The following is a 27,948-nucleotide window of genomic DNA, read 5'->3' on the forward strand; positions in this document are numbered from 1 at the left end:
GCATCCTGCTACCACTAAGCTTTTAAGGGCTTCAAAGCCCCCATTGGCTTCATGGTTGCGAGGAAAGTGGGAGAAACCGGAGCATCCCGGAGTAAACCCTATGTCACGTCAGGTCTCAGGCCATTAAGGGCCAGTTTCAAATTGTCTATTTCCTACTGAAAGTGAGAGAATAAGTTGTTTTTTGTAAGTTTTGTGAAAAGTTTTTTTAAGCCAACCCGGATATCAAGGTAGCCTCCTGCTCCATTGGTCTCTATACATTGACAGAGGCCAGAGGAGTAGGAAGTAGCCTGGACATCAAGGTAGCATCCTGCTACCACTAAGCTTTTAAGGGCTTCAAAGCCCCCACTGGCTTCATGGTTGCGAGGAAAGTGGGAGAAACCGGAGCATCCCGGAGTAAACCCTATGTCACGTTAGGTCTCAGGCTGTTAAGGCCACAGAACCTGCAGATGACGTTATATTGTTTTGGTGGTGTCGTCAGATGGTCTTTGAAGGTGGGGGCAATTTCTCTCTGCACAACCCCACGTTTTACACAGGTTGAAAATTCCCAGTAGCCCCTATGAGACCAATCTTTCGTCTACGTCTGAAGGGTTTGGAGATGAATTTGCCCACAGAGGAGAAGAACCTGCAGATGGCGCAAGGTTCTTCTGGTGGGGTCGTCAGGTGATCTTTAAAAATCAATGCAATGCAACTATCAAGTCTTGGGTCGTCCATATTCAGTGCAAGCAAAAGTGTCTCTGCACTGCCTGAAATCATACACAGGTCTTTAAAAATTGCCTTTCTGAGTTTCTTTAAAGATTTGATGTTTAAATCTGCACCTTCCACCTTAGCCCATGTGGTTAAGAATAAACGCTGAATGATCTCCTCTTTGTTTTCAGGAATCACATGGACTTTGAGGAATGTGTCCCAAACCACCATCTCAACAAGTAGTTGGACAGACAATTTGTCTTGTACTACCTTTGGTGTCTCCTCAACTCTGGAGGCTGTCTTGGGAGACTTCGGTACCTGGTACATTAAAGCCCGTGTCACACTTTGACTGTGGCTGTCACTCTGAGTGTGCAGCCACCAGCTCATTAGGGCTAGAAAATTCCGCACTTGGATCTCTATGTCAGCATACATGACAGAACATGAAATGGCAACATCACTGTTACAGCAGGTTTGTGTCCCAGGTGTTTGTGTTTCTTGGAAAACCTCAGGGTTGGTTCCATTTGTGAGGTGTTCGTAGAGGACCAAACTCAGTTCCTGTGTGACTTCCTGGGATTCACCACTGGAAATCTTTTTGAACCAAGGTATCAAAGCCAGCTCATTTTCCTCATCTTCATCATGTTCTGTCTGAAGCAAAGAGTCAATGCTATCTATGAGCGACTGCATTGACTGACTGCTTTCATCGTCCTGATGGTATTGTGCCTTTACGTTTGCTGCAATGCGACAAATGCCTGCTTTGGCAAGACTCTTTGCAAGAAAGGTTTTTATCTTGCTGCACACTACTTTCAGTTTGGGCTCCTGTTTGGGTTTTGGACTGGGACTTGCAACACCTGTCTCTTCCAAACTCGCAATTTTTTCAACAATTAACTCAGCGATGTCATCTGCAACAGCCATAATCTCCTGAGAGGTTTCATATTGCAGCGTCTCATACGCAGACACGTCATCCAAAACAGGTTCTGCGATGTCATCCAGCTCTTTCCTAATTAATCTCAAGGCAGCTTTAGATGTTGCTTTCACAAAGCTGTCCTCTGATGAGATATTCTCTTGGCTGTCTAATTCCACTGTTCTGACTGATGACTGACTGACTGAGGCAGATTTAAGATTTTCTTCCTTCTTCCGTCCACCTAACACAGAACTGGAAGAAAACTTAACCTTACCTGCGAATGCCATTAATATTCTGCTGGCATGTTCAACCATAGCGTTAAGTCTGCTGGGGGGAGTGATGTGCTGACCCATCACAGGCTCCGTGCTGTCCAAACTAGAGGAGAGTGCAGAGTTGACGCTCTCTGAGATCTCTTTGTCAACCAAGTCTGACAACTCTTTCGAGCTGACAGACTGGACTGGGTCCGAAACGCCCAGAGCGTCAGCGAAAGTCTGAGTAAGTCCGTCGGTAACATTGCACGCATCTAGCGTTTGACTGTCCAAAGTCACATCTGCACGTCTCTTCAGATGGTCCAGCAAATCTTTACACACAGATGTTTTTATGTGTAAAAGCAGGTCTGCCAGCATAATCCTTGTGGCCTCATCAGGAGTTCCAAAACTCAGCATTCTCCATCTTCCTGGTGTCATCCTTTGAAAAAAGGATTCAACCTGTGGTCGAAAAGCATCGCTGCCAAATGGCTCCTGTGTCTGAGTTATGTCCTGTGTGGCTGTTGTGTCCATGTTGCCTGTAGCTGTATTCTGATCGATCATCTTTGATTCGTCTTTCAACTATTTAGTGTAGTTTCCAAGTACTGGTCTGAGTTTTAACACTAGCAGAAATTAAGTCTACTACCAAATATGTGTGATTCGTCTCTCAGTTACTTAGCGTAGTTTCCACGTACTGGTCTGAGTTTTAACACTAGCAGAAATTAAGTCGACTACCAAATATGTGTGATTCGTCTCTCAATTACTTAGCGTTGTTTCCACGTACTGGTCTGAGCAGAAATGAAGTCTACAACTATATGTGTGTGTGTTGAAACCTGGGTTAATATTTTATGAGGTCAAACATCAAAGACATTCCATTTACGCATCACACATCAAAGCAATTCTAGAACCTTAGGTCATACATCAAAGCCATTCTAGAACCTTAGGTCATACGTCAAAGACATTCTAGAACCTTAGGTCATACATCAAAGCCATTCTAGAACCTTAGGTCATACATCAGAGACATTCTAGAACCTTAGTCCCTCCCCCCACACCCCACACACCAGCATAGCAACCGTTGCTAGGCACAACAGCCATTTTTCTTTTGTCATGCATCTGAGGTTTCAAAATTGCTGTTACACAAATACATTGTGAATTTACATGTTTCATGTAATAAAACATGAGAAATCTGCAACTGAATAGCCATAAAATTTCAGCTTTTAACAGAATTATTTTTAGTGCATAAAAATACTTCTGCAATGTTTTTTTAATCTAAAATGTAACATTCATCACATTAGATAACATTTCTTACAATTAACAGTAAGAGGAGTATTGGTTCTGTTGTTTCATTTGCACTAGTATAGACTCGATTTTTAATTTACAGATATATCTTACTACAAAGAAAGGACACTTGAGAACCAGTCATCCACTCTGCTTCATTCTTGGCGTCTCTTTTTGAGTGGATTTTAGTGCTTCTTCTGTCTTATTGTATTCCTGTATTTTATTATCATTTTCATTTGTACTTATGACAATAATCTTGAAGAAACATAAGGCTGAAATATTCCAGAAGATCACAAAGTGATCTTTTTTACAGCTTCAGCTGTCGACAAGCAACAATTTTAAAATAGATAAAAACATGAATGCAAACAAATGGATCTAGATTTGGAATTTCTGTGTAACAGGAGGGCAATGGTCAAGAACTTCATGTTGCAAATAACCTCTTCTCTTTCAGTGCTGTGACTGTAGTTTTTGGTTGGACAACTCTAGCAATGATTGTGCAAAATTAAATGTGTCAATAAAACACAGGCATTTCTCACTTACGTTACACAATGTACATATGTTTGTATTTGATTTCATTTTATTTGTATATACATGTGACTTTTTTGCTGATGTATTCTGTAACATGTCCATGCTGTGAGTGAGATCTATATAATCAAGGTACTCAGGACTCTAGTTGTTGAATATTTTTGAGGCAAATTTCAATTTGTGATTTATAAAATGTACATCTCTTTTGTAACTGGGCAAAGCTCCTTATTTCATAGCTCCTCTTTCAATTAAATTATTTAGAATAACAGAATATTGATGGACTTATTGTTTCATATTAAAGATAGAGGGGGAAAAAATGATATTTACACAATTCTTCCACAAAAGGAAGTGTTTTATTGCCATTTGTATAAAAGGATTTAATACTTTTACAGGAGGAATTTAGCAAAGCATTTCATAGTAGTAATACATTAGTTTTTTGTTGTGTAAGGCAGCATATTAAAAATTAACATCAAGAAATCAAGAAATTATTAAAAGTCACACAAAAGAAAGATATTTATGAAAAAACAACCAAACCAAAAGATGAGAGAATTCATAACATTTAGATTGAGACTTCCTTAAGTATAGTTTTTATTATCTATTATTAATAACATTTATTTATTTTTTGTTCTGCATATTTCTGGACTGAATGGGAGCAGCTGTAATGCAAGCAATTTCCCCTCGGGAATCAATAAAGTATTTCTGATTCTGATCATAGGGGTTGGACAGAGTAGAAGAAGAAAACATTTAGTCTGACTGCGATCAGCCAAAAACCATCAGCTGTCCAACAAACATTGCTTCATCACAATAACATAATGTATGTTGTGTAATCATCCTTGTGAAACCTTCAAACCTAAGTGTGTCTGAGTGGAGCTCCTCTTTTCACCGTGGTGTGGCGATGATCTGGTAGGAGCGAGGTACATTTGCAAAACCGCTGAACGCTGGAATGAGGTTTATACTGTCAGGGCCTTCAGTGCAGGAAAAGGTGAAGTGCTGCAGCAGCGACACCAGGAAGATAAAAAGCTCCATTCGAGCCAGAGACTCGCCAACACAGGCTCTTTTCCCTGTGAAGAGACAGAATGTCTTTGCTTAGTGACATCACTGGAGGCCATTTATCAGACAACATTCAGCTTCTCTGGTGCAACAGCTTTAAACTGCTTTTTCACATACGCAGCAGTACTCCCCAAGAACTGTAAACACACTTTAATGTGTAGAAATGTTGGATTAACCCTTTAACTGCTGACTTATCAACTGACTGAGGGCTTTGTTTTACCTGCAGCAAATGGCATGAATGCAGGATTTTTCTTAAAGTTGCTATTCTGGTCCAAGAAGTGCTGGGGGTTGAAGACCCAGGGAGTTGTCCATTCCTTTTCCCCTTTCAGCACTGAGTGCAACAAGGGAATAATCGCAGTGTCCTGTTGAGACAAGATATCATGTTAGAGTAATAATGTATTTTCTATCTTGTGTGCACAAGATAGAAAATGATCCCCTTTCAGGACTTTAGAGGCTCTGTAGAATCGAGGATACCTTGGGGATTGTATAACCCCTGAAAGAGATGTCGTGGAGTGCATAATGAGGGAGGCTGAAGGGGACGATGTCCAGAAAACGCTGCACCTCATGGATGACTGCATCTGTGAAGGGGAGGGACTTCCTGTCCTCCATTTTGGGACAACGGTCTTGGGCAATCACAGTATCAATCTCCTTTTGCATTTTCTCTGTACAACACAAAGTAGTTTTACTCTGTTTTTATAAATGTTACAAGGTAGGAGTTTGTGGTATGAGCTGGTAAAATAAGATGACCTACCCTGTATGTCGGGGTGTTTGATCAGCACACTGAGGGCATATCTAATGGTGGAGCTGGTGGTTTCTGTTCCTGCAAGAAACAGATTCAGCACAGTAGAGACCAAGTTTTCATAGTGGAACTCAGATGTGGGGAGGTCCTTTTCCTGACAGGACAGAGGGGCAAAAGACTGAACCAAAATTCAAAAACCAAAATTCAAAAACTGAAAAAACACTTTAGTCAGCAAGTATTTGCTATTACATTTTGGATAATTTGACTTGTCATTATTAACATTATCAAAAATCAGTCACAGCTTCACCAAGACAACAATTCTCAGCACTTTGGGTAATCTAAAGAAAACTCATAGGATGAGGGAGCGTTCCTTTAACAAAACAGATTATCCTGAAGTTCTTTCTAACCTGATTCATTCGAATTAGAAAGCAGTCAATATAGTCTCTCGGGGAGCTGGGGTCCAGTGTCTCTTTGTGCTCTTGGATCTTCTTCTCAATAAACTCTCTCAACTCCTTAATTTGGGCAAAAACAGCATGCTGTGGACCAGGCAGATGCTCTACGAGCCAGGGAAAGATGTTGTACATCTGTGGAAGGAAGGCACAGAGAAAACTGCAGCTTTGTTTCTCAGGGAAAAACTTCAACATGTAAATGAAAGTGTTGTTGCTGCAATCATTCTAAAGTTTTTTCAGAATAACCTCTTGTGATATTTCTTGAAGATGATATAAGGACACCATATGAAAAACAGATTTAAAAAACATGGATTTGTATTTCTTCAGAAGACCATCATCCTTTGACTTTCCAGCTATCACCTCCACTCACCTGACCGATGAGGCCACTATTGAACCTTAAAACGTTAGCGATGATGTTGAGGAGGTGAAGGAACTGCTTGTCATCATAACTGAAGCGCTGGCTAAACACCATGCAGCAGATGATGTTGGACACGGTGCAGCTCAACAAAAACGTGGGGTCAAATGGTTTGGCTGAAAGAGGAGAGCAAAACACACTGGGACTCATCCAATAAAAGTACTTTTGAGCACAATAAATGTGCAGCACAGCTGGCAGAGTAAATAGCCAATGTTTGTATCATATCAACATGTTTGAAATATGTGTCATATGATGTTCAGATTACATGTTTATGAGCTGAGATAAAGTTTCATCATATCCGTGGTTTGCAGAAGTGTACATTTCTAGTATTTACTCTGGCAATATGGTTGAATATATGATTATGGAAAGGTTAGAAGAAAGATTATGTTTTTAAAATGCATAAAGCAAAATGCTTGAACTTTGAATGCTTTCCTGCTCAATTTTGGACTTTTAAACAATCTAATGTCATCCGTTCCAAACTATTTAGTATTGGAATTTGGGTCCTGCCATGTAAATGTTTTTAAAGGATTTCGCTTGAAGGCACATCCGTTGGCGTTGTGGAATGAAGTTGTGTGAGTCTGTAGACATCTACTCTCTGTCTGGTGCAAAGGTCTCTGAGGCAGCAATTTTAATTGTGAACAACTTGTTCAATTATTAACCTCTAATGATCTTTACAGAATGTAAAAACATTCAATAAAAGTATTATTTGAATTCACATTGCTAAGTTGATCACAATTAACCACATGTGCTATTTGACCAAATTCAAATTAAGTTTAAAATGCACAGTTTGGTCTTATGTCTGTCCAAGCTTCTGCGTTATTGGGTTGTGTAACATATTGTGTGTTTACTTTGCACAAACAGCCATCAGAGAGAGATAAGCATTAAAGGGGAGAGCTAAGACAAGAGAAAGAAATGCATCAGGCGATCCAACAAAGCTTTCACAGCAATTATTTTCATCCATTATCTAGTTTTTTGTAATTTTTTTGTGTAGTTTTTAAGGCTCTATTTGACTGTTAGTAGTCTTGTTCACACTTTCATGAAGTGTTGTTTTTAGAGGTTTGATAAATAATGTGTTTCCTTTGTTCCCCTTTGTTTCTCAAGTGGATTAATGAATGGAAATCTTTGGTTAGATTTGCTGAACTGAAACACTGGCGAGGGAACTTATCTAGGACTGAAGCTCTGATTTAGGACTGTAGAAACTTAACGGATTATGCAACATGAACCTCCAGTGAAATATGTGCCCTCACAAAAACAGTTAAAAACACACCTTTATGTGTTTGTATGCGGGCTCTCAAGTGTCCGCTCTCCTCCTGGATCCACTCTTCCATACCCTTACGTCCCATCCCAAAATCTCTTAGGGTTGAGAGTGTGAAGCGTCGCAGCTGGCGCCAACGCTCCCCATTGCTGATCCCCAAACCTGACAAAAGGAGACGTGTGCTTAGAAACATGCAAGACAAGCCATGTACATACAGACGCATTAAGCCACTAAAAAGTTACTGATCTCTTGACAGAGAAGACAGAGATTTGAAGTGTGTTATGTTACCGTAGCCTTTGGTAGCTTTGAGCAGAAATGGCAGTGGCCCTCTGCCTGTGAAGTCGTCTGCCTGGTCCACCAGAGCCTCCTTCACTGCATCATATCCAACCAGAACAACAACCCGCTGCCAGCCCAGGTACAGAGTCATCACAGGACCATAGGTTTTGCTTAACTACAGAAAGACAAGTTTTGATAATTTTTAATTATAATTATCCTGATTTTAATACAATTCATTTTGTGGAAATGGTAACATGTAATTCAGAATGTAATTCAAAATCAAATCACGAAATGAAGAGATTCGTTTCCCAGCTCACCTTCAGAAAGCTTTTAAAGGGCGCATTTTTCTCCAGCTGTGGCAGGTTTCCTATGAGAGGAAGTGCTGTGGGTCCTGGAGGCAAACGATACTTCCTACTGTTTTTTACCTTGACCAGCCACAGCAGAGCTAAGATTAGCCCTCCTAAGATCAGTGTGGTAGAAAGGTCCATAATGCTCTTTACACCTCTGGGCTCTTCGCTGGTATGCAGGTCTCTTTTTACTGACCCTCAGTCTGTGATATGAGCTTATATAAGATGATTTGTGTTTATATTTAACAGGGAGTTGGCGGGAGCTCTGCAGTAGGCTACAGGTGAGCCATGTGACTCTCCTGTTTGTCTCAGTGCACCCTGACCTGATTATTGTTATAGATCATCTGAATCTTCCTCTGAATAGGCTGATTTGTGCTGAGCAATTAAAAAAGCTTCCACACACTACCTTCATTAATTTATAAATTAGATGTATAGATAATTAAACTGGGTGGTTAAAGCTGTAGTCTGGAGTTGAGAAAAAAGTGGACTTAGCCAGAACATTTGAATGATACATATCCCAGGTCAGTCCTTCTTCCTCTCTGCTGGCTGCAGCCCTGCCTTCAAAGCCCCTCCCCACAGAGGAATAACGATGGTAACAGAGGACACCAGATAACCAAGATGTCACATTCAAAATGACAACAACAACATACGCCCCGATTGTTCTCTCTCTGAACAATACAACTAAATTACAATGACGAATGTCTCATGCCGTCACTGTAGATATCCAGAGTAAAAAACAGCATTCCTCACAAGGCGGTAGATGGAGTTACCATGTAGTCATTATCACCATGCTGCTTTTCTGAAGCACGAGTAACGTTATTTCTCTAAACTAATTCAACCACTTAAAGCTAGGGTCTGTAATGTTGTTCAGAAACACATTTTGTTATGCTGGGTGAAATGGTCCTTCTATCCTGAGAGTAGTCAATACATTATGTATTCAGAAAAAGGAGCGAAAATAATCAGACCTCTGTGGCAGCTGCAGGACTGAGAAAAAGCTGACCAATCCGCGCTATTCGGCCAAATAGAAAATAGAATAGAAACCAATCAGATGCCTTCATGTCTCTGTCTCTTCCTCCTCCGTGCATGCACACGTCACGTTTCACTGATGCCGGAAATATTCAGCACACTCCTCTGCAGAAATACGGAGTTGCAGGAGAAAACGTTCATTTGGTTACAATGGCAGAGAAAATGCAGCCAGCGTTACTTGTAATAGCTCACCCCGCTAAAAAGTCAAGGAAAAGAAAGCCTGATGCTGAAATGGCTGAGTCAGCTAAATCGGCTCTCCTTCTCCCTGCCGAGTCCCACTGCCAGATGCGCGTTCAAGTTTGTGGGGGCGTGGCTTTGGACGGAGCACTGACGGGATGGGGGGGGGACATATACACATAGATGCCTCACTGGGATGTGTGCTTGGAAGCATGCAAGACAAGCCAAGCCAGTAAAAAAAATACTGATCCCTTGACAGAGAAGACAGAGATTTGACGTGTGTTATGTTACTGTAGCCCTCGGTAAATTTGACCAGAAATGGCACTGGCCATCTGCCTGTGAAGTCGTCTGCCTGGTCCACCAGAGCCTCCTTCACTGCATCATATCCAACCAGAACAACAACCCGTCGCCAGCCCAGGTACAGAGTCATCACAGGACCATAGGTTTTGCTTAACTACAGAAAGACAAGATTTGATAGAGTTAATAATTATCCTGATTTTAATACAATTCATTTTGTGGCAATGTTAACTCAAAATCAAATCATGAAATGAAGAGACTGATTTCCCAGCTCACCTTCACAAGGCTTCTAAAAGGCGCATTTTTCTCCAGCTGTGGCAGGTTTCCTATGAGAGGAAGTGCTGTGGGTCCTGGAGGCAAACAATACTTCCTACTGTTTTTTACCTTGACCAACCACAGCAGAGCTAAGATTAGCCCTCCTAACATCAGTGTGGTAGAAAGGTCCATAATGCTCTTTACACCTCTGGGCTCTTCGCTGGTCTACAGGTCTCTTTTATACTGGAGCTTATATCAGATGATCTGTGTTTATATATAACAGGGCGTGGCCAGGAGCTCTGCACTAGGCTACAGGTGAGCCATGTGACTCTCCTGTTTGTCTCAGTGCATCCTCACCTGATGATTGTTATAGATGTAGCACACAGTGCGCTTGGAGTTGTATGTTGTTCTCCTTTCCTCTGCAAACACACACATAAAGCAGCATTGTAAATCATGCGCTCCTCTCTGAGCTTCATCAGAACAACACAATGCATGTATTTACTTGCTAACTTCTTCAGACTTCCCACTCTGAAATACACCAACACAAAAGTGTGGCACAAACCATCAAATCATGAAAACAAAAGTATTGTGGCTCCTGCCTACTGGCTACATTGTGTACAGGTTTATAGTACAAGAAACAAAACAACACACGTACGACTGACTGCGGGGTCCTCTTAGCATGTTAGCGACTATGACTGAACGAAAGCATAATTACGACGAAAGAGGCACTTTTAAGATTTACCGTAGTTTCGGTTTTGGGCACGTTAATTTTGAACGGGAGTGCATGGGGCAAGACATGCTAGCATCAAAATCGCTATTTTTAGAACACTAAAAAGGCTCGACACAACATGAAACTTTGCTCGTAGCATCACTAGGGTCTCTACTCATGAATAAGAGCATTGAGAACATTGTTTGTGTACACAGAGTTTATGAAAAAGAAGGTTTTTGAACTACTCACGTTAGCTGCTGCACCTCCTGCGCGTTGCCGTCATGGCAGACAAAAAGTGTCGATCCCCGAGTGCGACCTGACAGGCACTTTTGAGGAGCGGTTCACCATTACTCTCCTGCCTGTGATGCTACGAGCAAAGTTTCATGTTGTGTCGAGCCTTCTTAGTGTTCTAAAAAATAGTGATTTTGATGCTAGCACGTCTTGCCCCCTGCACTCCCGTTCAAAATTAACGTGCCCAAAACCGAAACTACGGTAAATCTAAAAAAGGGCCTCTTTCGTCGTAATTATGCTTTCACACGAAGGTTTGACTCATATTCAATCCCAAATAAAGCCTCGATTGCTTTTTGGCGAGAGTTTCGCTTTAAACTCTGACCCCAGACACTAATTCATAGTCACAGATGTGTGTCTGTGGCTTGCTTACCTGCAAACATAAACATGTAGCAGCTAGGGGTGGGCGGATCGATCCAAATATCGATAGTATCGATACCAAGGTGAGTATTGGTATCGGATCGATACTAGCGTGATGAGATCGATATTTTTGTTGTAGTTTGCCTCTATAAATTCAGCAAATCACACGTAATTCTTCACAGAGTTTGTGTGAGTGCAGCGTCTCTCTCAGTCCTTAAAGCGCAGTGCTCCTCTTCACCTCTCTCACTCCGCTCACTCAGGTTCACTATAACTCAAAAATATATACTTATATTAAGATATATAACCTACCTCAAGAATAATAACCCTTTTGTGTATCTGTTGAAGGAACATTAGTATTCCTATTTAGGCCACATGCAGATAGGTTATACATTTAATTATGTTAAATATAATTTTCTTATTTGGCTAAAATCTTTGTCCTGTGTTTATCATTATTATAATCATGGTCAATTAATTAAAGGCAAAAGTACAAAATCATTAATTGATCAGGAATTTTCAGGTAAAAAGTATCAGTATCGGTATCGGTATCGGCAATACTGGCCCTGTATTTACTTGGTATCAGATCGATACCAAAATTTGCAGTATCGCCCACCCCTAGTAGCAGCATTGTAAATCTTGTGCTCCTCCCTGAGCTTCATCAGAACAACATAATGCATGTATTGACCTGAACTGACCCAGAGCGACTCTTAACTGCAAACTCCCTCTTGTGGTGAAACTCTGGAATTGCAATTTCCTCTGAGCCACAATAATTAGTTGCAAATCATACTAATCCTCCTTTTAAGCCACTGTCCCACATAGATCATCTGACTCTTGCTCTGAATAGGCTGATTTGTGCTGAGCAATTAAAAAAAACCTATTTTACTCTCTGCATACCTATTGCTCCATCTGTCCATCGTCCATCTTATTTATTCAGTAGATGCATGTGTGTCTGACTTGAAAGCTCCTACATGAAATGTATTCCTTTTTAAGATGTTTGAGATTTTGCTTGTATTTGTTTGGGATGTGAAGTTTAATTGTCCTCTTTTTGGTTGAATTTTCCATCTCATTTCTGATCAAATATGTTTGGAAACAAAAACACATTTGAATGTATGTGCTCCTTCATTTGTTTACTTCTAGATCCATGCATACTACTCTTTTTTGCAGATCTTCAGAAAGGTCAACAACCACGGCTAGACAGGGTTGCCCTTTGTACACACACTCTGTTCAGGAAGCCATTAAGATACAGAGAAAAAAAAAGACTGGAGAGAAAACACTGATTCCATTGATTAGTGATTCTCATGCAAAGTTAAAAGCAGAATGGCATTTTGCAAGAGGTCAATTCAGATGTGAATAGTTTAAATTTGAACATGGTTTTGCAAATTTCCTTAGAATATATATAATATAATATACACAGTTCCATCACCAGGAAAAGTTTTGTCATTTCAAATTTCACAAATCACGGATATGTTCAATTTGTATGTGTCATATATAACATATAGACAGCAGCACATTACTGATACACTACCTGAGCATAAGCAGTGTTTTCACAACATAAAATGAAAATTGAGCTAAAGGAAACTTAAAGTTTAAACTTAAACATTTTAAAGTCTGAACAAATCCCTTGTTTGCAGAAATACAAATTGCCAACATTTATTCGGATGACAAGGTTGAAAATATAATCAGAATGCCAACTTTGAAAAAGCATTTGAAACTTGATTTAAACTGTAAAAGTAGTGCATATCCTCAAACACATTCCTGTCTGCGAGTTACAAAAAGATGACTCATGGCTTTATGTGGGGCGGGACAATGGGCTAGGTGGCTGTTTGCTCCGGTTGGCAGTCATCCAATATTGAGCGATGATGTGATAAACCCCGGTGATGTTTGTGGGAAGAAGTCATTTGGAAAAGATTATCAAAATTGACAATGAAGCAGAAAGATTTTTTTTTTTGTTAGGAAATATTCTCTAGGATGACAATGATTTATTTTCATCTGTGTGAAAATAAAAATGTCCCTGTATTTTTGCTTTCATGATCACTTGAATCTGACAGCCGTAGTTCCATCAAGCTTTCCTTCCACTCGTTTGTTTGTCGTTTGTGATCAGATGCTGCATGCTGATCTCAGCACATCTCAGATAAGCACACACAGCCATTCAGGCTCTGTGTAACTGTAAAGGACTCTATTTTAGTATATTTTGTGTTGCCTTTGTGTTTATCAGTATTGCACATTTGTATGTATTTAAACAATGACATTTTATTTTGAAATTGAAATTTTATTTTGAAACAAAAATTGGGAAGTTACAGTGCTACGTTCGCGGGCTTTTCCGTGCACTCCGTCTGATACCAGCAGAAGACAATGGAGAAGCATCAAGAAGACTTTTTATCATATGGTTTAGTGTCTCCAGAGGGGGAACAACTTACAACTTGGAATTATTAAAGCTATGAAACATCAGTTAAGGAGTCAGACCATCGTACTTCTGGGCCTTTTGCAGTAAGAGCTTGACCTTCATCAGCCCTTCCATCCTGCTGCGTCCTGGTGTTCATGATATTTATAGTGCCAGACAGCTTCACATGTCAACATTGAAGCAACCAGGCCCATCTGCATAGTCCCCACGGTTCATCAACAACAGGTTATTTACGTCATAAGAGCAGCAGTTGAACAGGTTAGATGTGATAGTCAGAGTTGAATAGTATTTCCACATAGACTGAACAGGATAGCAGCTATGCCACTGCTATAAGGACAATAAGAACGTAACATTATTACTTGTTTTAGGTGGTTAATTTCGCTTTTTTGCTGGACCCCGTTCACTGCAGTACAAAGCTGAGCGTCTGGGCTGGAGCGGCTCTCTACTTCTCCAAACTGAGGCTGCGCTGATCGGTGATTACGGTAGGAAATAGATCGACTATAGATATGTACTTTATATGACCCCCCTTCAAAAAAACCGAACTATCCCTTTAAGCTATTAATGTCCTCTTCAGTGGTTTAAGGAACGTGCATTCATCCATAGCAAGGCATAAAGGGTATTTTCATATTGTGTAAATACATGTACAACTACACTCTTAAAAAACTGCTGGATTGTTGTTGGATTGTTTGAGTTAATTCAAGATTTAACAGTATCACTACAAATCTGGCTATAACTAAAATTATCGTATATGTTGGTTTCTGTAAGATATTTTAAATATATTTCACACAAGGTTACATAGCTCATTCCAGCTTCCTTTAAATTGAACTGGTATTGATTTCCCTCTGAGCTTTAAGTTTGTCACTGTTATGTGCATTAGCTCACATGTTACTCAACTAGGGCTGCCCGATAAATCGAATTTTCATTGTCATCGCGATATGAACATGTGTGATAAACACATCGCAAAAGACTGCCTTAAACGTGATGAATAAGAAAAATCATTTTCTTTACATGTGCCATGCATGCACCTTGAGCATGCCAGTATTTAGACGGAGCCCTGGGTACAAGGGTCAATCAGATGAAGCCCCAGCTAGCCATTAGCTACCCTGACAAAATTAATCGGCATCAGTTTGGTGGTGGTTGCCAGATTATGATAGCTGAGGGAGGAGAGAAAAGCGATGGAAATGTGGTCGACGAAGACCTTGTGGTGAAAAGAAACAGCACTTCTGCTATATGGACTTATTTTGGATTCAGGAGAGACGACGTGTTACAAACACAGGTACTGTGTAAAACATGCCGAGCAGTTCTTGCAACTTATACAAATACAACCAACCTCCATCACCACCTGCAATACAACCATAAAGACCTACACGAACAATTCAACATTAGACATCATTAACTGTATGGTTAATAATATGCAAACTTCAATATTTGTTTATTTCTTGAAAGTGATATCGTCATCGCAATATTGAACAGTGTTATCGCACATCGCAGATTTTCCTCACATCGTGTAGGCCTACTAATTACTAATTGAAAATAGGAACACCCAGCTATCTCAACTCTTAAAATGAGTACATCAGACAAACAAGTTCATAGCAGTCAAGAGGGAGTACAGTGTGAGGACCAAGTTCAAGGGAATCCAGAAGAGCCCAGGCGCTCGTGTCGATCACACTTCAAAAGGATGAAGCACAAAAAAGGGAAAGAAAACTCTCATGTTTATATGACCAGTGGAAGATACAAGCCCACAAAGCACAAAATCAGCTAAAAGCTGACATTCCAGAAAGCCAGCTAGCATCTCTAGTTGAAACAATAGAAAGGGCAAAGGAGAATGTTTTGAGCATGTATGGTAAAATCAGAGATCACATCACACCATCAACGGAGACTAGGCGACGGATTGATGGATGTGACGCATTGACATGAGATATATAAGAATTGCCTATGAAAGAATATCGGGCATTAACAGGGATTTTGATTTTGGGGAAGAAAAACTTCACCATGGAGGGAGATGCTGAGGAAGTTAATGATGATGGAATTGAAGGAGAGAGATGGTATATCCCTCATCATGGTGTCTTCCATCCATGGGAACCAGAAAAACTCTGGGTAGTGTTTGGCTGCTTTGCTAAATGTAAGGGAACCAGCCTGAATGATCATCTTCTCTCAGGGTCAGATTTAAAATAACAACATGACAGGTGTCCTATTACGCTTCCACCAACACCCCATTGCACTGATATATGACATTGAGAAGATGTTTCATCAGTTTCAGGTACATGAGAGAGATTGAGACTACTTGCGCTTTCTGCGATGGAAAGATAGAGACATTAATGCCCGATACCAAGTCCCGATCCGATACTTAGCCTTAACTAATATTTTCCTAGATAATACAGCTGCATTAAGAAAAAAGTACCTGCATCCAAGCTGTTCCTTAATAGGTTTTTTTTATTTTGTTGAAACAAAATATATATTTTCATATGGCTCTTTCTTATTCTGCATGCTATTACAACATTGGCCTCCACCTTCCTTGTGTTAGCAGGTGAGTGTGTGACGCTGCACTGTGACAGCAGACCCTCGAGTACAGCCAGCTTAAGTGTGTGTGAGACGCAGCTCACACTTGGTACCTCCATATCGTCGTTGTTTTTTTCATATTCTTTACGTTGTCACATAAAATGACGTGGACACGTTGCTTGTCTATTTCACACGAGTTCAGCATCTCCTCGATTGCCTGTTTTACATGCTCTGCTGTATGAGACCTACGGAACTAGTGCGCATACCGGCACGTTCTAACTCGAAAGTAGAGTAAATGTAATGCAGAAATGGTAGGGCATACCGGGGATTCAAAAACTCCAGGTGACGAAGAAAACCCTGATCCTCTACCACGGAGATGAGCTGGTTATCCAGAGCGATTAATTTGATGACCCTCTCGGTAATATTTGTGGCCATGTCGCTGTCTCGAGGATATTTCTCTGTCCTTTTGAAAGTATCCGCGACTGTTTGCTGCTTCGGTGTCTTTGCCTGTACTCTCGAGTGAACACGTTGTATTCTTTGAGTGTTTGTTTTTTATATGCCATATCAAATGAGTAGTATTAAATGCAGCTCCAGTATGTATAGCAGATGTTACATGTTGCTGTTAGACTGCTTTCACTTTCTAATTTAAGTTATTTCCACACTGCAGACATTTTATCCACAGGTTTGACAGAGTAACATTACGCGCGCGTCTGCGTTCTGCCACAAATTGTGCTCTGACGTTGAAGAAATAAAATAATCGGGCTTGGTTCCATGTTCAAAATTGCAGATTCCGATCAGCGGAAAAATGCCCAGATTGGCCCCGATCCCGATCCTACAGATCAGATCGGGACATCCCTACTACAGTGGCATCCTTGTATGATCCGTTGGGACTTGTTGCGCCATTCCTCCTGATTGGAAAGAGACTTTTCAAGAAATATGCAGGAATGGCACAGGTTGGGATGACCTTCTACCTGATCAACTCCGGCCGCGGTGGGAGCAGTGGAAGGATGATCTTGTCAACTTGGAGAAAGTAAGCATTAAACACTGTTATGCACCCCCTGGATTTGGAAAGATTATCAAAACAGAATTGCATCATTTTTCTGATGCCAGCACAAGTGGATATGGCCAATGTTCATATGTGAGGCTTAGAAATAAGGATGGACACGTTCACTGTGCTTTTCTTGTCATGGGAAAATCATGTCTCTCCCACCAAGGTCATGACCATTCCCAGATTAGAACTAACAGCAGCAGTTGTTTCAGTTACAGTAAGTGGGACGCTTAAGGAGGAGCTTGAATATGCGGAGGCCGAGGAGTTTTTCTGGACCGACTCCGTAGTGGTTCTAGGATACATTAACCACCAGGCACGACGATTTCACACATGTGTGGCCAACAGAGGTCGGTAGATCCATCTCCGCACAACTCCTAAACAATGGAGATATATCTCAACTGCGGAAAACCTTGCAGATCACTCATCAAGAGGCTTAACGGCAAGCAAGCTTCTTTTGTCTGACTGGCTCACAGGACCAACATTTTTGCGGGTAAAGGAAATTTTGCCCCCATCAGTCAGAGACCCTGAAGTCAGAAAGGCTCTTTGTGTCACTTGTCTCTTCCTAGTTCATTCAAGCATCCTGCAATAATTCCAAATGATCACCACATCACCAGACTGATAAATGCACAATGTCATGAGAAAGTCAAGCACCAAGGCAAGGGACTTACAGTCAGTGAAATATGGTCAAATGGTTACTGGATCCCAGGGATAAACTGAGTAGTATCATCTTATATTTGGCAGTGTGTGAAATGCAGGAAGCAGAGGAGGTCTGCAGAGATGCAAAGAATGGCTGATCTTCCACCAAGTCCAAATGAAGCTGGCAGAAACCCTTGGGAGGCTGACGTGGGGTCGAAGACAAATTCTGAGGCCCACTGGGAGCCGCCGGTAAAGATGAAGGCTAAGACCCTCTGGAAGCCGGGGGCGAAGGTGGACCCCCTCTGGAAACCGGCGGCAAAGACGAAGATTGAGACCTTCTGGAGGCTGGCTGCGTCGACGATGGCTGAGACTTCCTGGAGGCCAGCGGCGTAAGCGATGGCTGAGACCTTTTGGAGGCCAAACCGCCGACTGGGAAAACTTCCTGGACCGACAGGACCACAGGGAGCTGTCGGCAAGGGAGCCTACAGAGGACCACAGGGAGCTGTCGGCAAGGGGGTTGATGGAGGACCACAGGGAGCAGTCGGCAAGGGGGTTGATGGAGGACCACAGGGAGCAGTCGGCCTGGGAGCCGACGGGGACCACAGGGAGCTGTCAGCCTGGGGCCTGGGAGGCGATGGACATTCACTAGGAGGTGTCGGCGTGGGAGCCAATGGAGGACCACAGGGAGCTATCAGCAAGGGGGCGGACTGGGACCACAGGCCTCCAACAGAGGGGCTAGGATAGGCTGAGCCTCCGACCGAGGAACAGGAACCAGTGTCGGTCGGGCCGCTGACTGGGAGCCCCCGCCAGGTATCGGCAGGACCACTGACCGAGGAGCAGGAATAGGCGCCGTCTGGACTGCCGACTGAGAGCCACTGGCTTGCGCTCCGGGCAGGTACGATTCAGAGGCATTAGACAGCAGAGACGACGAACCCCCGGGCTGAGCAGAACCGAGAGCCAGAACTCAAGGAGCCAGGACGCTGCCGGGAACGTCACTTTCCCCAGAAGGGAGACATTTCGAGGTTGGCAGGTGTTGAGGTGGACTGGAAGCTAACAGGCTGGTAGCTAGCAGGCATCTGACAAGCCCTGCTAGAGTGATTTACCAACAAGTCCTAAAACCAGTGAATCATCTCTAGGCCAGTCACTGCTGGGTCCATTATGGTCAGTTCAATCTGTTAAGGTTGAGGTTGCAATGTAGGACCCAAATGCAGATTGAACTCAGTAGGCAGGAAATGGAGGAAACAAAAGGTGAGCTTTATTTAAAACAAAGCTGAGAAATCCAAATTCCAGATGAACAAATGAGAAAACCAAAATAGACGAGGACTAAAACAAAGTAGCAACTAAGGCTAAAGCGAAGTACAACCAAAAGCAAAGAGGAGACGGGAGACACGAGAGGGAAGACAAAGACTATATACACACTAGCAACAAGACAAGGAACAGGTGAGGTGGAGCAGCAGGTGAGGGGAGTGTGGCTGATGAGCAGCACACTGAAGGACAGATTTCAGAAAGCATGACGAAAAGGAAATTGTGCAAATGAAATGGAGAGAATGTGGATAAGGACAAAATATCCACAAAGGTAAAAGGTTTTTTAAAAAGTATAAAATGAACTTAGTGGTGAGACGGACAGTGAAGAAACATAAGTGTTATACTTCTGAGATGAAAATGTCCTCATAAACATCTGCATGGCTGTCTGGAATATTATACTGCTTAACCTTGAGCCGTCCTGTGGCACGGAAAGACTGATACAACACAGACAGTGTTCAGAGGAGTCAAAATCATGAATGATTTACCTGAGGAGCACGGGCGTAAAGCCAGGAAGAACACCTTCATTAATTTATAAATTAGACATATAGATAATTAAACTGAGTGGTTAATTAATAACAACGCCCTTTTTTATTAAGAAAAAACTAGCAGAGGGATTTTTATCAGATGAAATGGTCTTTCAGACACATTCCCTCCCTTTCCAGTCAACACTAAAAAGCAAAGCCTCCACAGTCGAATGCATCAAAGTCGGAGTTTCCTTCAAAGTTGAAGCTGTTGAAGTGTGGGGAGTCGACGTCTTGGCTGCAGGCATGGAAGGAATCTCCTGCAGAAAGCTCGGAGAAGCCGCCTGCACCGTGGTCCATCTCTGGGCCTCTGCTGGTGAGGGGAGAGGAGGGGGAGCAGGAGTTGAGGTAGCCCAGAGCAGAGGAGGCCGTCAGCAGGCACACCGCCCTCACTGCCCGGGCATTGCTGCTGTTGCCATGGCGAAGACAATCCGACACACGATGAGGGGGGGGCCACAGAAACACTACCCAGAGGCACAATATTAACACAAATCTTCCACAACAGGAAGCGTTTTTATTGCCATTCGTATGAAAGAATTTAACACATTTACAAGAGTAATTTAGCAGTGCAATTTATTGTAGTAATACATTCGGTTTTGCTGTATAACACAGCAGATTCATAATTAACATTAGAATCAAGAAATTATTAAAAGGCACACAAAGGAAAGATATTCATGGAAAAACAATCAAACCAAAAAAACAAGAGGATTCATAAGATTTTTATAGTTAATATTTTTATAAACCACAACCATCAGCTGTCAAACAGACATTGCTTCATCACAATTACATAATGTATGCTGTACAGTCATCCTTTCATCCTAATTTCAAACATAAGTGTGTCTGAGTGGAGTTCCTCTTTTCACCGTGGTGTGGCAATGATCTGGTGTGAGCGAGGTACATTGCCAAAACCGCTGAACACTGGAATGAGGTTTATACTGTCAGGGCCTTCAGGGCAAGAAAAGGTGAAGTGCTGCAGCAGCGACACCAGGAAGATAAAAAGCTCCATTCGAGCCAGAGACTCGCCAACACAGGCTCTTTTCCCTGTGAAGAGACAGAATGTCACTGCTTAGTGACATCACTGGAGGCCATTTATCAGACAACATTCAGCTTCTCTGGTGCAACAAAAAAGCTTTATACTACTTTTTCACAGATGCAGCAGTACTCCCCAAGATCTGTAAACACACTTTAATGTGTAGAATTGGCGAATTAACCCTTTAACTGCTGGTTTATCAACTGACTGAGGACTGTGTTTTACCTGCAGCAAAAGCCATGAACGCAGGATTTTTCTTAAAGTTGCTATTCTGGTCCAAGAAGTGCTGGGGATTGATGGCCCAGGGAGTCGCCCATTCCTTTTCCCCTTTCAGCACTGAATGCAACAAGGGAATAATCACAGTGTCCTGTTGAGACAATATATCATGTTAGAGTAATAATGCATTTTTTTCTCTGAAGAATATGGTAACTTAGAATTGTATAAAGCCCCTGAAGTCCTACAAGGTCTTAGGCACACAAGATGTAGATCTTGTTCATACAATTTATTATCTGGTGTGCACAAGATAGAAAATGATCCCTTTCAGGACTTTAGGGGCTCCGTAGAATCGAGGATACCTCGGGGATTGTATAACCCCTGAAAGAGATGTCGTGGAGTGCATAGCGAGGGAGGCTGAAGGGGATGAGGTCCAGAAAACGCTGCACCTCATGGATGACTGCATCTGTGAAGGGGAGGGACTTCCTGTCCTCCATTTTGGGACAACGGTCTTGGGCAATCACAGTGTCAATCTCCTTCTGCATTTTCTCTGTTCAGGACAAAGTTAAAAGTAGTTTTACATTTAATTATAAATGTTACAAGGTACGAGTTCACCTTCAGAGCTGGTAAAATAAGATGACCTACCCTGTATGTCGGGGTGTTTGACCAGCACACTGAGGGCATATCTAATGGTGGAGCTGGTAGTTTCTGTTCCTGCCAGAAACAGATTCAGCACAGTAGAGACCAAGTTTTCATAGTGGAACTCAGTTGTGGGGACGTCCTTTTCCTGACAGGACAGAGGGGCAAAAGACTGAACCAAAATTCTAAAACTGAAAACACAATTTAGTCAGCAGGGGACGGAGAACATGTTGGGCTTTTGTTTGCTATTACATATTGGATCATTTGAATTTTCATTATTAACATTATTAACAATCAGTCACAGCTTCACCAAGACAACATTCTCAGCACCTCAGGTAATTGAAGTTATTTTAACAGATAAAGAGGAGTTTTAACAGGAAACTCATAGGATGAGGGAGCGTTCCTTTAACAAAACAGATTATCCTGAAGTTCTTTCTAACCTGATTCATTCGAATAAGAAAGCAGTCAATATAGTCTCTCGGGGAGCTGGGGTCCAGTGTCTCTTTGTGCTGTTGGACCTTCTTCTCAACAAACTCCCTCAACTCCTTCATTTGGGCAAAAATAGCATGCTGTGGGCCGGGCAGACGCTCTAGGAGCCAGGGAAAGATGTTGTACATTTACTGATCTCTTGACAGAGAGGACAGAGATTTGACATGTGTTATGTTACCGTAGCCTTTGGTAATTTTGAGCAGAAACGGCAGTGGCCCTCTGCCTGTGAAGTCGTCTGCCTGGTCCACCAGAGCCTCCTTCACTGCATCATATCCAACCAGAACAACAACCCGCTGCCAGCCCAGGTACAGAGTCATCACAGGACCATAGGTTTTGCTTAACTACAGAAAGACAAGATTTGATAGGGTTGATAATTATCCTGATTTTAATACAATTAATTTTGTGTAAAATGGTAACATGCAGGACCACTGACCGAGGAGCAGGAATAGGCGCCGTCTGGACTGCCGACTGAGAGCCACTGGCTTGCGCTCCGGGCAGGTACGATTCAGAGGCATTAGACAGCAGAGACGACGAACCCCCGGGCTGAGCAGAACCGAGAGCCAGAACTCAAGGAGCCAGGACGCTGCCGGGAACGTCACTTTCCCCAGAAGGGAGACATTTCGAGGTTGGCAGGTGTTGAGGTGGACTGGAAGCTAACAGGCTGGTAGCTAGCAGGCATCTGACAAGCCCTGCTAGAGTGATTTACCAACAAGTCCTAAAACCAGTGAATCATCTCTAGGCCAGTCACTGCTGGGTCCATTATGGTCAGTTCAATCTGTTAAGGTTGAGGTTGCAATGTAGGACCCAAATGCAGATTGAACTCAGTAGGCAGGAAATGGGGTAAACAAAAGGTGAGCTTTATTTAAAACAAAGCTGAGAAATCCAAATTCCAGATGAACAAATGAGAAAACCAAAATAGACGAGGACTAAAACAAAGTAGCAACTAAGGCTAAAGCGAAGTACAACCAAAAGCAAAGAGGAGACGGGAGACACGAGAGGGAAGACAAAGACTATATACACACTAGCAACAAGACAAGGAACAGGTGAGGTGGAGCAGCAGGTGAGGGGAGTGTGGCTGATGAGCAGCACACTGAAGGACAGATTTCAGAAAGCATGACGAAAAGGAAATTGTGCAAATGAAATGGAGAGAATGTGGATAAGGACAAAATATCCACAAAGGTAAAAGGTTTTTTAAAAAGTATAAAATGAACTTAGTGGTGAGACGGACAGTGAAGAAACATAAGTGTTATACTTCTGAGATGAAAATGTCCTCATAAACATCTGCATGGCTGTCTGGAATATTATACTGCTTAACCTTGAGCCGTCCTGTGGCACGGAAAGACTGATACAACACAGACAGTGTTCAGAGGAGTCAAAATCATGAATGATTTACCTGAGGAGCACGGGCGTAAAGCCAGGAAGAACACCTTCATTAATTTATAAATTAGACATATAGATAATTAAACTGAGTGGTTAATTAATAACAACGCCCTTTTTTATTAAGAAAAAACTAGCAGAGGGATTTTTATCAGATGAAATGGTCTTTCAGACACATTCCCTCCCTTTCCAGTCAACACTAAAAAGCAAAGCCTCCACAGTCGAATGCATCAAAGTCGGAGTTTCCTTCAAAGTTGAAGCTGTTGAAGTGTGGGGAGTCGACGTCTTGGCTGCAGGCATGGAAGGAATCTCCTGCAGAAAGCTCGGAGAAGCCGCCTGCACCGTGGTCCATCTCTGGGCCTCTGCTGGTGAGGGGAGAGGAGGGGGAGCAGGAGTTGAGGTAGCCCAGAGCAGAGGAGGCCGTCAGCAGGCACACCGCCCTCACTGCCCGGGCATTGCTGCTGTTGCCATGGCGAAGACAATCCGACACACGATGAGGGGGGGGCCACAGAAACACTACCCAGAGGCACAATATTAACACAAATCTTCCACAACAGGAAGCGTTTTTATTGCCATTCGTATGAAAGAATTTAACACATTTACAAGAGTAATTTAGCAGTGCAATTTATTGTAGTAATACATTCGGTTTTGCTGTATAACACAGCAGATTCATAATTAACATTAGAATCAAGAAATTATTAAAAGGCACACAAAGGAAAGATATTCATGGAAAAACAATCAAACCAAAAAAACAAGAGGATTCATAAGGTTTTTATAGTTAATATTTTTATAAACCACAACCATCAGCTGTCAAACAGACATTGCTTCATCACAATTACATAATGTATGCTGTACAGTCATCCTTTCATCCTAATTTCAAACATAAGTGTGTCTGAGTGGAGTTCCTCTTTTCACCGTGGTGTGGCAATGATCTGGTGTGAGCGAGGTACATTGCCAAAACCGCTGAACACTGGAATGAGGTTTATACTGTCAGGGCCTTCAGGGCAAGAAAAGGTGAAGTGCTGCAGCAGCGACACCAGGAAGATAAAAAGCTCCATTCGAGCCAGAGACTCGCCAACACAGGCTCTTTTCCCTGTGAAGAGACAGAATGTCACTGCTTAGTGACATCACTGGAGGCCATTTATCAGACAACATTCAGCTTCTCTGGTGCAACAAAAAAGCTTTATACTACTTTTTCACAGATGCAGCAGTACTCCCCAAGATCTGTAAACACACTTTAATGTGTAGAATTGGCGAATTAACCCTTTAACTGCTGGTTTATCAACTGACTGAGGACTGTGTTTTACCTGCAGCAAAAGCCATGAACGCAGGATTTTTCTTAAAGTTGCTATTCTGGTCCAAGAAGTGCTGGGGATTGATGGCCCAGGGAGTCGCCCATTCCTTTTCCCCTTTCAGCACTGAATGCAACAAGGGAATAATCACAGTGTCCTGTTGAGACAATATATCATGTTAGAGTAATAATGCATTTTTTTCTCTGAAGAATATGGTAACTTAGAATTGTATAAAGCCCCTGAAGTCCTACAAGGTCTTAGGCACACAAGATGTAGATCTTGTTCATACAATTTATTATCTGGTGTGCACAAGATAGAAAATGATCCCTTTCAGGACTTTAGGGGCTCCGTAGAATCGAGGATACCTCGGGGATTGTATAACCCCTGAAAGAGATGTCGTGGAGTGCATAGCGAGGGAGGCTGAAGGGGATGAGGTCCAGAAAACGCTGCACCTCATGGATGACTGCATCTGTGAAGGGGAGGGACTTCCTGTCCTCCATTTTGGGACAACGGTCTTGGGCAATCACAGTGTCAATCTCCTTCTGCATTTTCTCTGTTCAGGACAAAGTTAAAAGTAGTTTTACATTTAATTATAAATGTTACAAGGTACGAGTTCACCTTCAGAGCTGGTAAAATAAGATGACCTACCCTGTATGTCGGGGTGTTTGACCAGCACACTGAGGGCATATCTAATGGTGGAGCTGGTAGTTTCTGTTCCTGCCAGAAACAGATTCAGCACAGTAGAGACCAAGTTTTCATAGTGGAACTCAGTTGTGGGGACGTCCTTTTCCTGACAGGACAGAGGGGCAAAAGACTGAACCAAAATTCTAAAACTGAAAACACAATTTAGTCAGCAGGGGACGGAGAACATGTTGGGCTTTTGTTTGCTATTACATATTGGATCATTTGAATTTTCATTATTAACATTATTAACAATCAGTCACAGCTTCACCAAGACAACATTCTCAGCACCTCAGGTAATTGAAGTTATTTTAACAGATAAAGAGGAGTTTTAACAGGAAACTCATAGGATGAGGGAGCGTTCCTTTAACAAAACAGATTATCCTGAAGTTCTTTCTAACCTGATTCATTCGAATAAGAAAGCAGTCAATATAGTCTCTCGGGGAGCTGGGGTCCAGTGTCTCTTTGTGCTGTTGGACCTTCTTCTCAACAAACTCCCTCAACTCCTTCATTTGGGCAAAAATAGCATGCTGTGGGCCGGGCAGACGCTCTAGGAGCCAGGGAAAGATGTTGTACATCTGTGGAAGGAAGGCACACAGCAAACTGCAGCTTTGTTCCTCAGGGAAAAACATCAACATGTAAATGAAAGTGTTGTTGCTGCAATCATTCCAAGGTTTTTTTCAGAATAACCTCTTATTTCTTGAAGATGATATAAGGACACCAAAAGAAAACGAGATTTTAAAACATTGATCCGTATTACTTCAGAAGACCATGACCTCCACTTACCTGACCCACGAGCTCACTATTGAACTTTAAAACGGCATTGATGATGTTGAGGAGGCGAAGGAACTGCTTGTCATCATAAGTGAAGCGCTCGCTAAACACCATGCAGCTGATTATATTGGACACGGTGCAGCTCAACAAAAACGTGGGGTCAAATGGTTTGGCTGAAAGAGGAGAGCAAAACACACTGGGACTCATCCAATAAAAGTACTTTTGAGCAGAATAAAAGTGCATTAACTATTGGAATTTGGGTCCTGCCGTGTAAATGTTTTTTTTTTTTTAAGTATTTAGCTTGAAGGCACAACCTTAGGCTTTGTGGCATAAAGTTGTGTGAGTCTGTTGACATCTACTCACTATCTGGTGCGAAGGTCTCTCTGAGGCAACAATTTTAATTTATACAATTTGTTCAATCATTAACCTGTCATGATCTATACAGAATGTAAAAACATTCAATGCAATTGTTATTTCAACTCACATTGATAAATTTATCACAATTAACCACATGTGTTTTTTGTCCAAAGTCAAATTAAGTTTAAAATGCACGGTTTGGTCTTAGATCTGTCCAAGCTTCTGCGTTTTATTGGGTTGTGTAACATATTGTGTGTTGACTTTGCATAAACTGCATTCAGAGACAGATAAGAACCCTATAAGAAGACAAGGGAGGAGCTAAGCCAAGAGAAAGAAATGTATCCAGCGATCCAACAAAGCTTTCACACCGATTATTTTCATCCATAATCTATTTTTTAGTGTATTTTTTAAGGCTCTATTTGACTGTCAATAGTCTTGTTCAGATTTATTGGAGGTGTTTGATTAATAAGGTGTTTCCTTTGTTCACCTTCGTTCTCAAACAAACTTGGCAGATTATGCAACCATAAACCTCGAGTCAAACGTGCTCTTATTACAACACACCTTTATGTGTTTGTATACGGGCTCTCAAGTGTCCACTCTCCTCCTGGATCCACTCTTCCATACCCTTACGTCCCATCCCAAAGTCTCTTAGGGTTGAGAGTGTGAAGCGTCGCAGCTGGCGCCAACGCTCCCCGTTACTCATCCCCAAACCTGACAGAAGGAGATGTGTGCTTTGAAACATGCAAGACAAGCCATGTACATACAGACGCATTAAGCCACTAAAAAGTTACTGATCTCTTGACAGAGAGGACAGAGATTTGACATGTGTTATGTTACCGTAGCCTTTGGTAATTTTGAGCAGAAACGGCAGTGGCCCTCTGCCTGTGAAGTCGTCTGCCTGGTCCACCAGAGCCTCCTTCACTGCATCATATCCAACCAGAACAACAACCCGCTGCCAGCCCAGGTACAGAGTCATCACAGGACCATAGGTTTTGCTTAACTACAGAAAGACAAGATTTGATAGGGTTGATAATTATCCTGATTTTAATACAATTAATTTTGTGTAAAATGGTAACATGCAATTCAGAATGGAATTCAAAATCAAATCATGAGTTGAAGAGATTCATTTCCCAGCTCACCTTCAGAAAGCTTCTAAAAGGTGCATTTTTCTCCAGCTGTGGCAGGTTACCTATGAGAGGAAGTGCTGTGGGTCCTGGAGGCAAACGATACTTCCTACTGTTTTTTACCTTGACCAACCACAGCAGAGCTAAGATTAGCCCTCCTAAGATCAGTGTGGTAGAAAGGTCCATAATGCTCTTTACACCTCTGGGCTCTTTGCTGGTCTACAGGTCTCTTTTATACTGACTCTCAGTCTGTGATATGAGCTTATATAAGATGATTTGTGTTTATATT

The 27,948-nt window shown here is 42.1% G+C and overlaps 3 protein-coding genes across 4 annotated transcripts; all 3 read right to left on the reverse strand.

The window, feature by feature from the left end:
- Positions 1 to 3,950: 3,950 nt before the first annotated feature.
- Positions 3,951 to 18,712, reverse strand: LOC115575969 (cytochrome P450 2A10-like). 2 transcript variants are annotated; one of them, XM_030408420.1, is made up of 9 exons: positions 18,688 to 18,712; positions 7,830 to 7,992; positions 7,554 to 7,703; positions 6,242 to 6,402; positions 5,830 to 6,006; positions 5,435 to 5,576; positions 5,158 to 5,345; positions 4,904 to 5,045; positions 3,951 to 4,694 (listed from the first exon to the last, which is right to left on the reverse strand). In XM_030408420.1, exons 2-9 carry the CDS (start codon positions 7,966 to 7,968, stop codon positions 4,513 to 4,515), a joined length of 1,281 nt encoding a protein of 426 aa, XP_030264280.1. In that variant the 5' UTR covers positions 7,969 to 7,992; positions 18,688 to 18,712; the 3' UTR covers positions 3,951 to 4,512. The 2 variants fall into 2 exon arrangements, with proteins under 2 accessions (XP_030264280.1, XP_030264271.1); XM_030408411.1 differs by lacking the exon at positions 18,688 to 18,712 and adding an exon at positions 8,135 to 8,414.
- A 1,527-nt stretch (positions 18,713 to 20,239) lies between these two features.
- Positions 20,240 to 23,044, reverse strand: LOC115575977 (cytochrome P450 2F3-like). The gene is made up of 7 exons (XM_030408432.1): positions 22,488 to 23,044; positions 22,233 to 22,395; positions 22,006 to 22,154; positions 21,572 to 21,713; positions 21,289 to 21,476; positions 20,939 to 21,080; positions 20,240 to 20,724 (listed from the first exon to the last, which is right to left on the reverse strand). The coding sequence occupies exons 2-7, from the start codon at positions 22,369 to 22,371 to the stop codon at positions 20,543 to 20,545; spliced, it is 942 nt and encodes a 313-aa protein (XP_030264292.1). The 5' UTR covers positions 22,372 to 22,395; positions 22,488 to 23,044; the 3' UTR covers positions 20,240 to 20,542.
- Positions 23,045 to 24,039: 995 nt separating this feature from the next.
- Positions 24,040 to 27,880, reverse strand: LOC115594938 (cytochrome P450 2F3-like). Its single transcript, XM_030439158.1, has 9 exons — positions 27,675 to 27,880; positions 27,373 to 27,535; positions 27,097 to 27,246; positions 26,191 to 26,351; positions 25,806 to 25,982; positions 25,372 to 25,513; positions 25,089 to 25,276; positions 24,739 to 24,880; positions 24,040 to 24,524 (listed from the first exon to the last, which is right to left on the reverse strand). The coding sequence occupies exons 1-9, from the start codon at positions 27,843 to 27,845 to the stop codon at positions 24,343 to 24,345; spliced, it is 1,476 nt and encodes a 491-aa protein (XP_030295018.1). The 5' UTR covers positions 27,846 to 27,880; the 3' UTR covers positions 24,040 to 24,342.
- Between the last annotated feature and the right edge of the window lie 68 nt (positions 27,881 to 27,948).

The sequence above is a fragment of the Sparus aurata genome, chromosome 2, assembly GCF_900880675.1.
Source record: "Sparus aurata chromosome 2, fSpaAur1.1, whole genome shotgun sequence".
Lineage (NCBI taxonomy): Eukaryota > Metazoa > Chordata > Actinopteri > Spariformes > Sparidae > Sparus > Sparus aurata.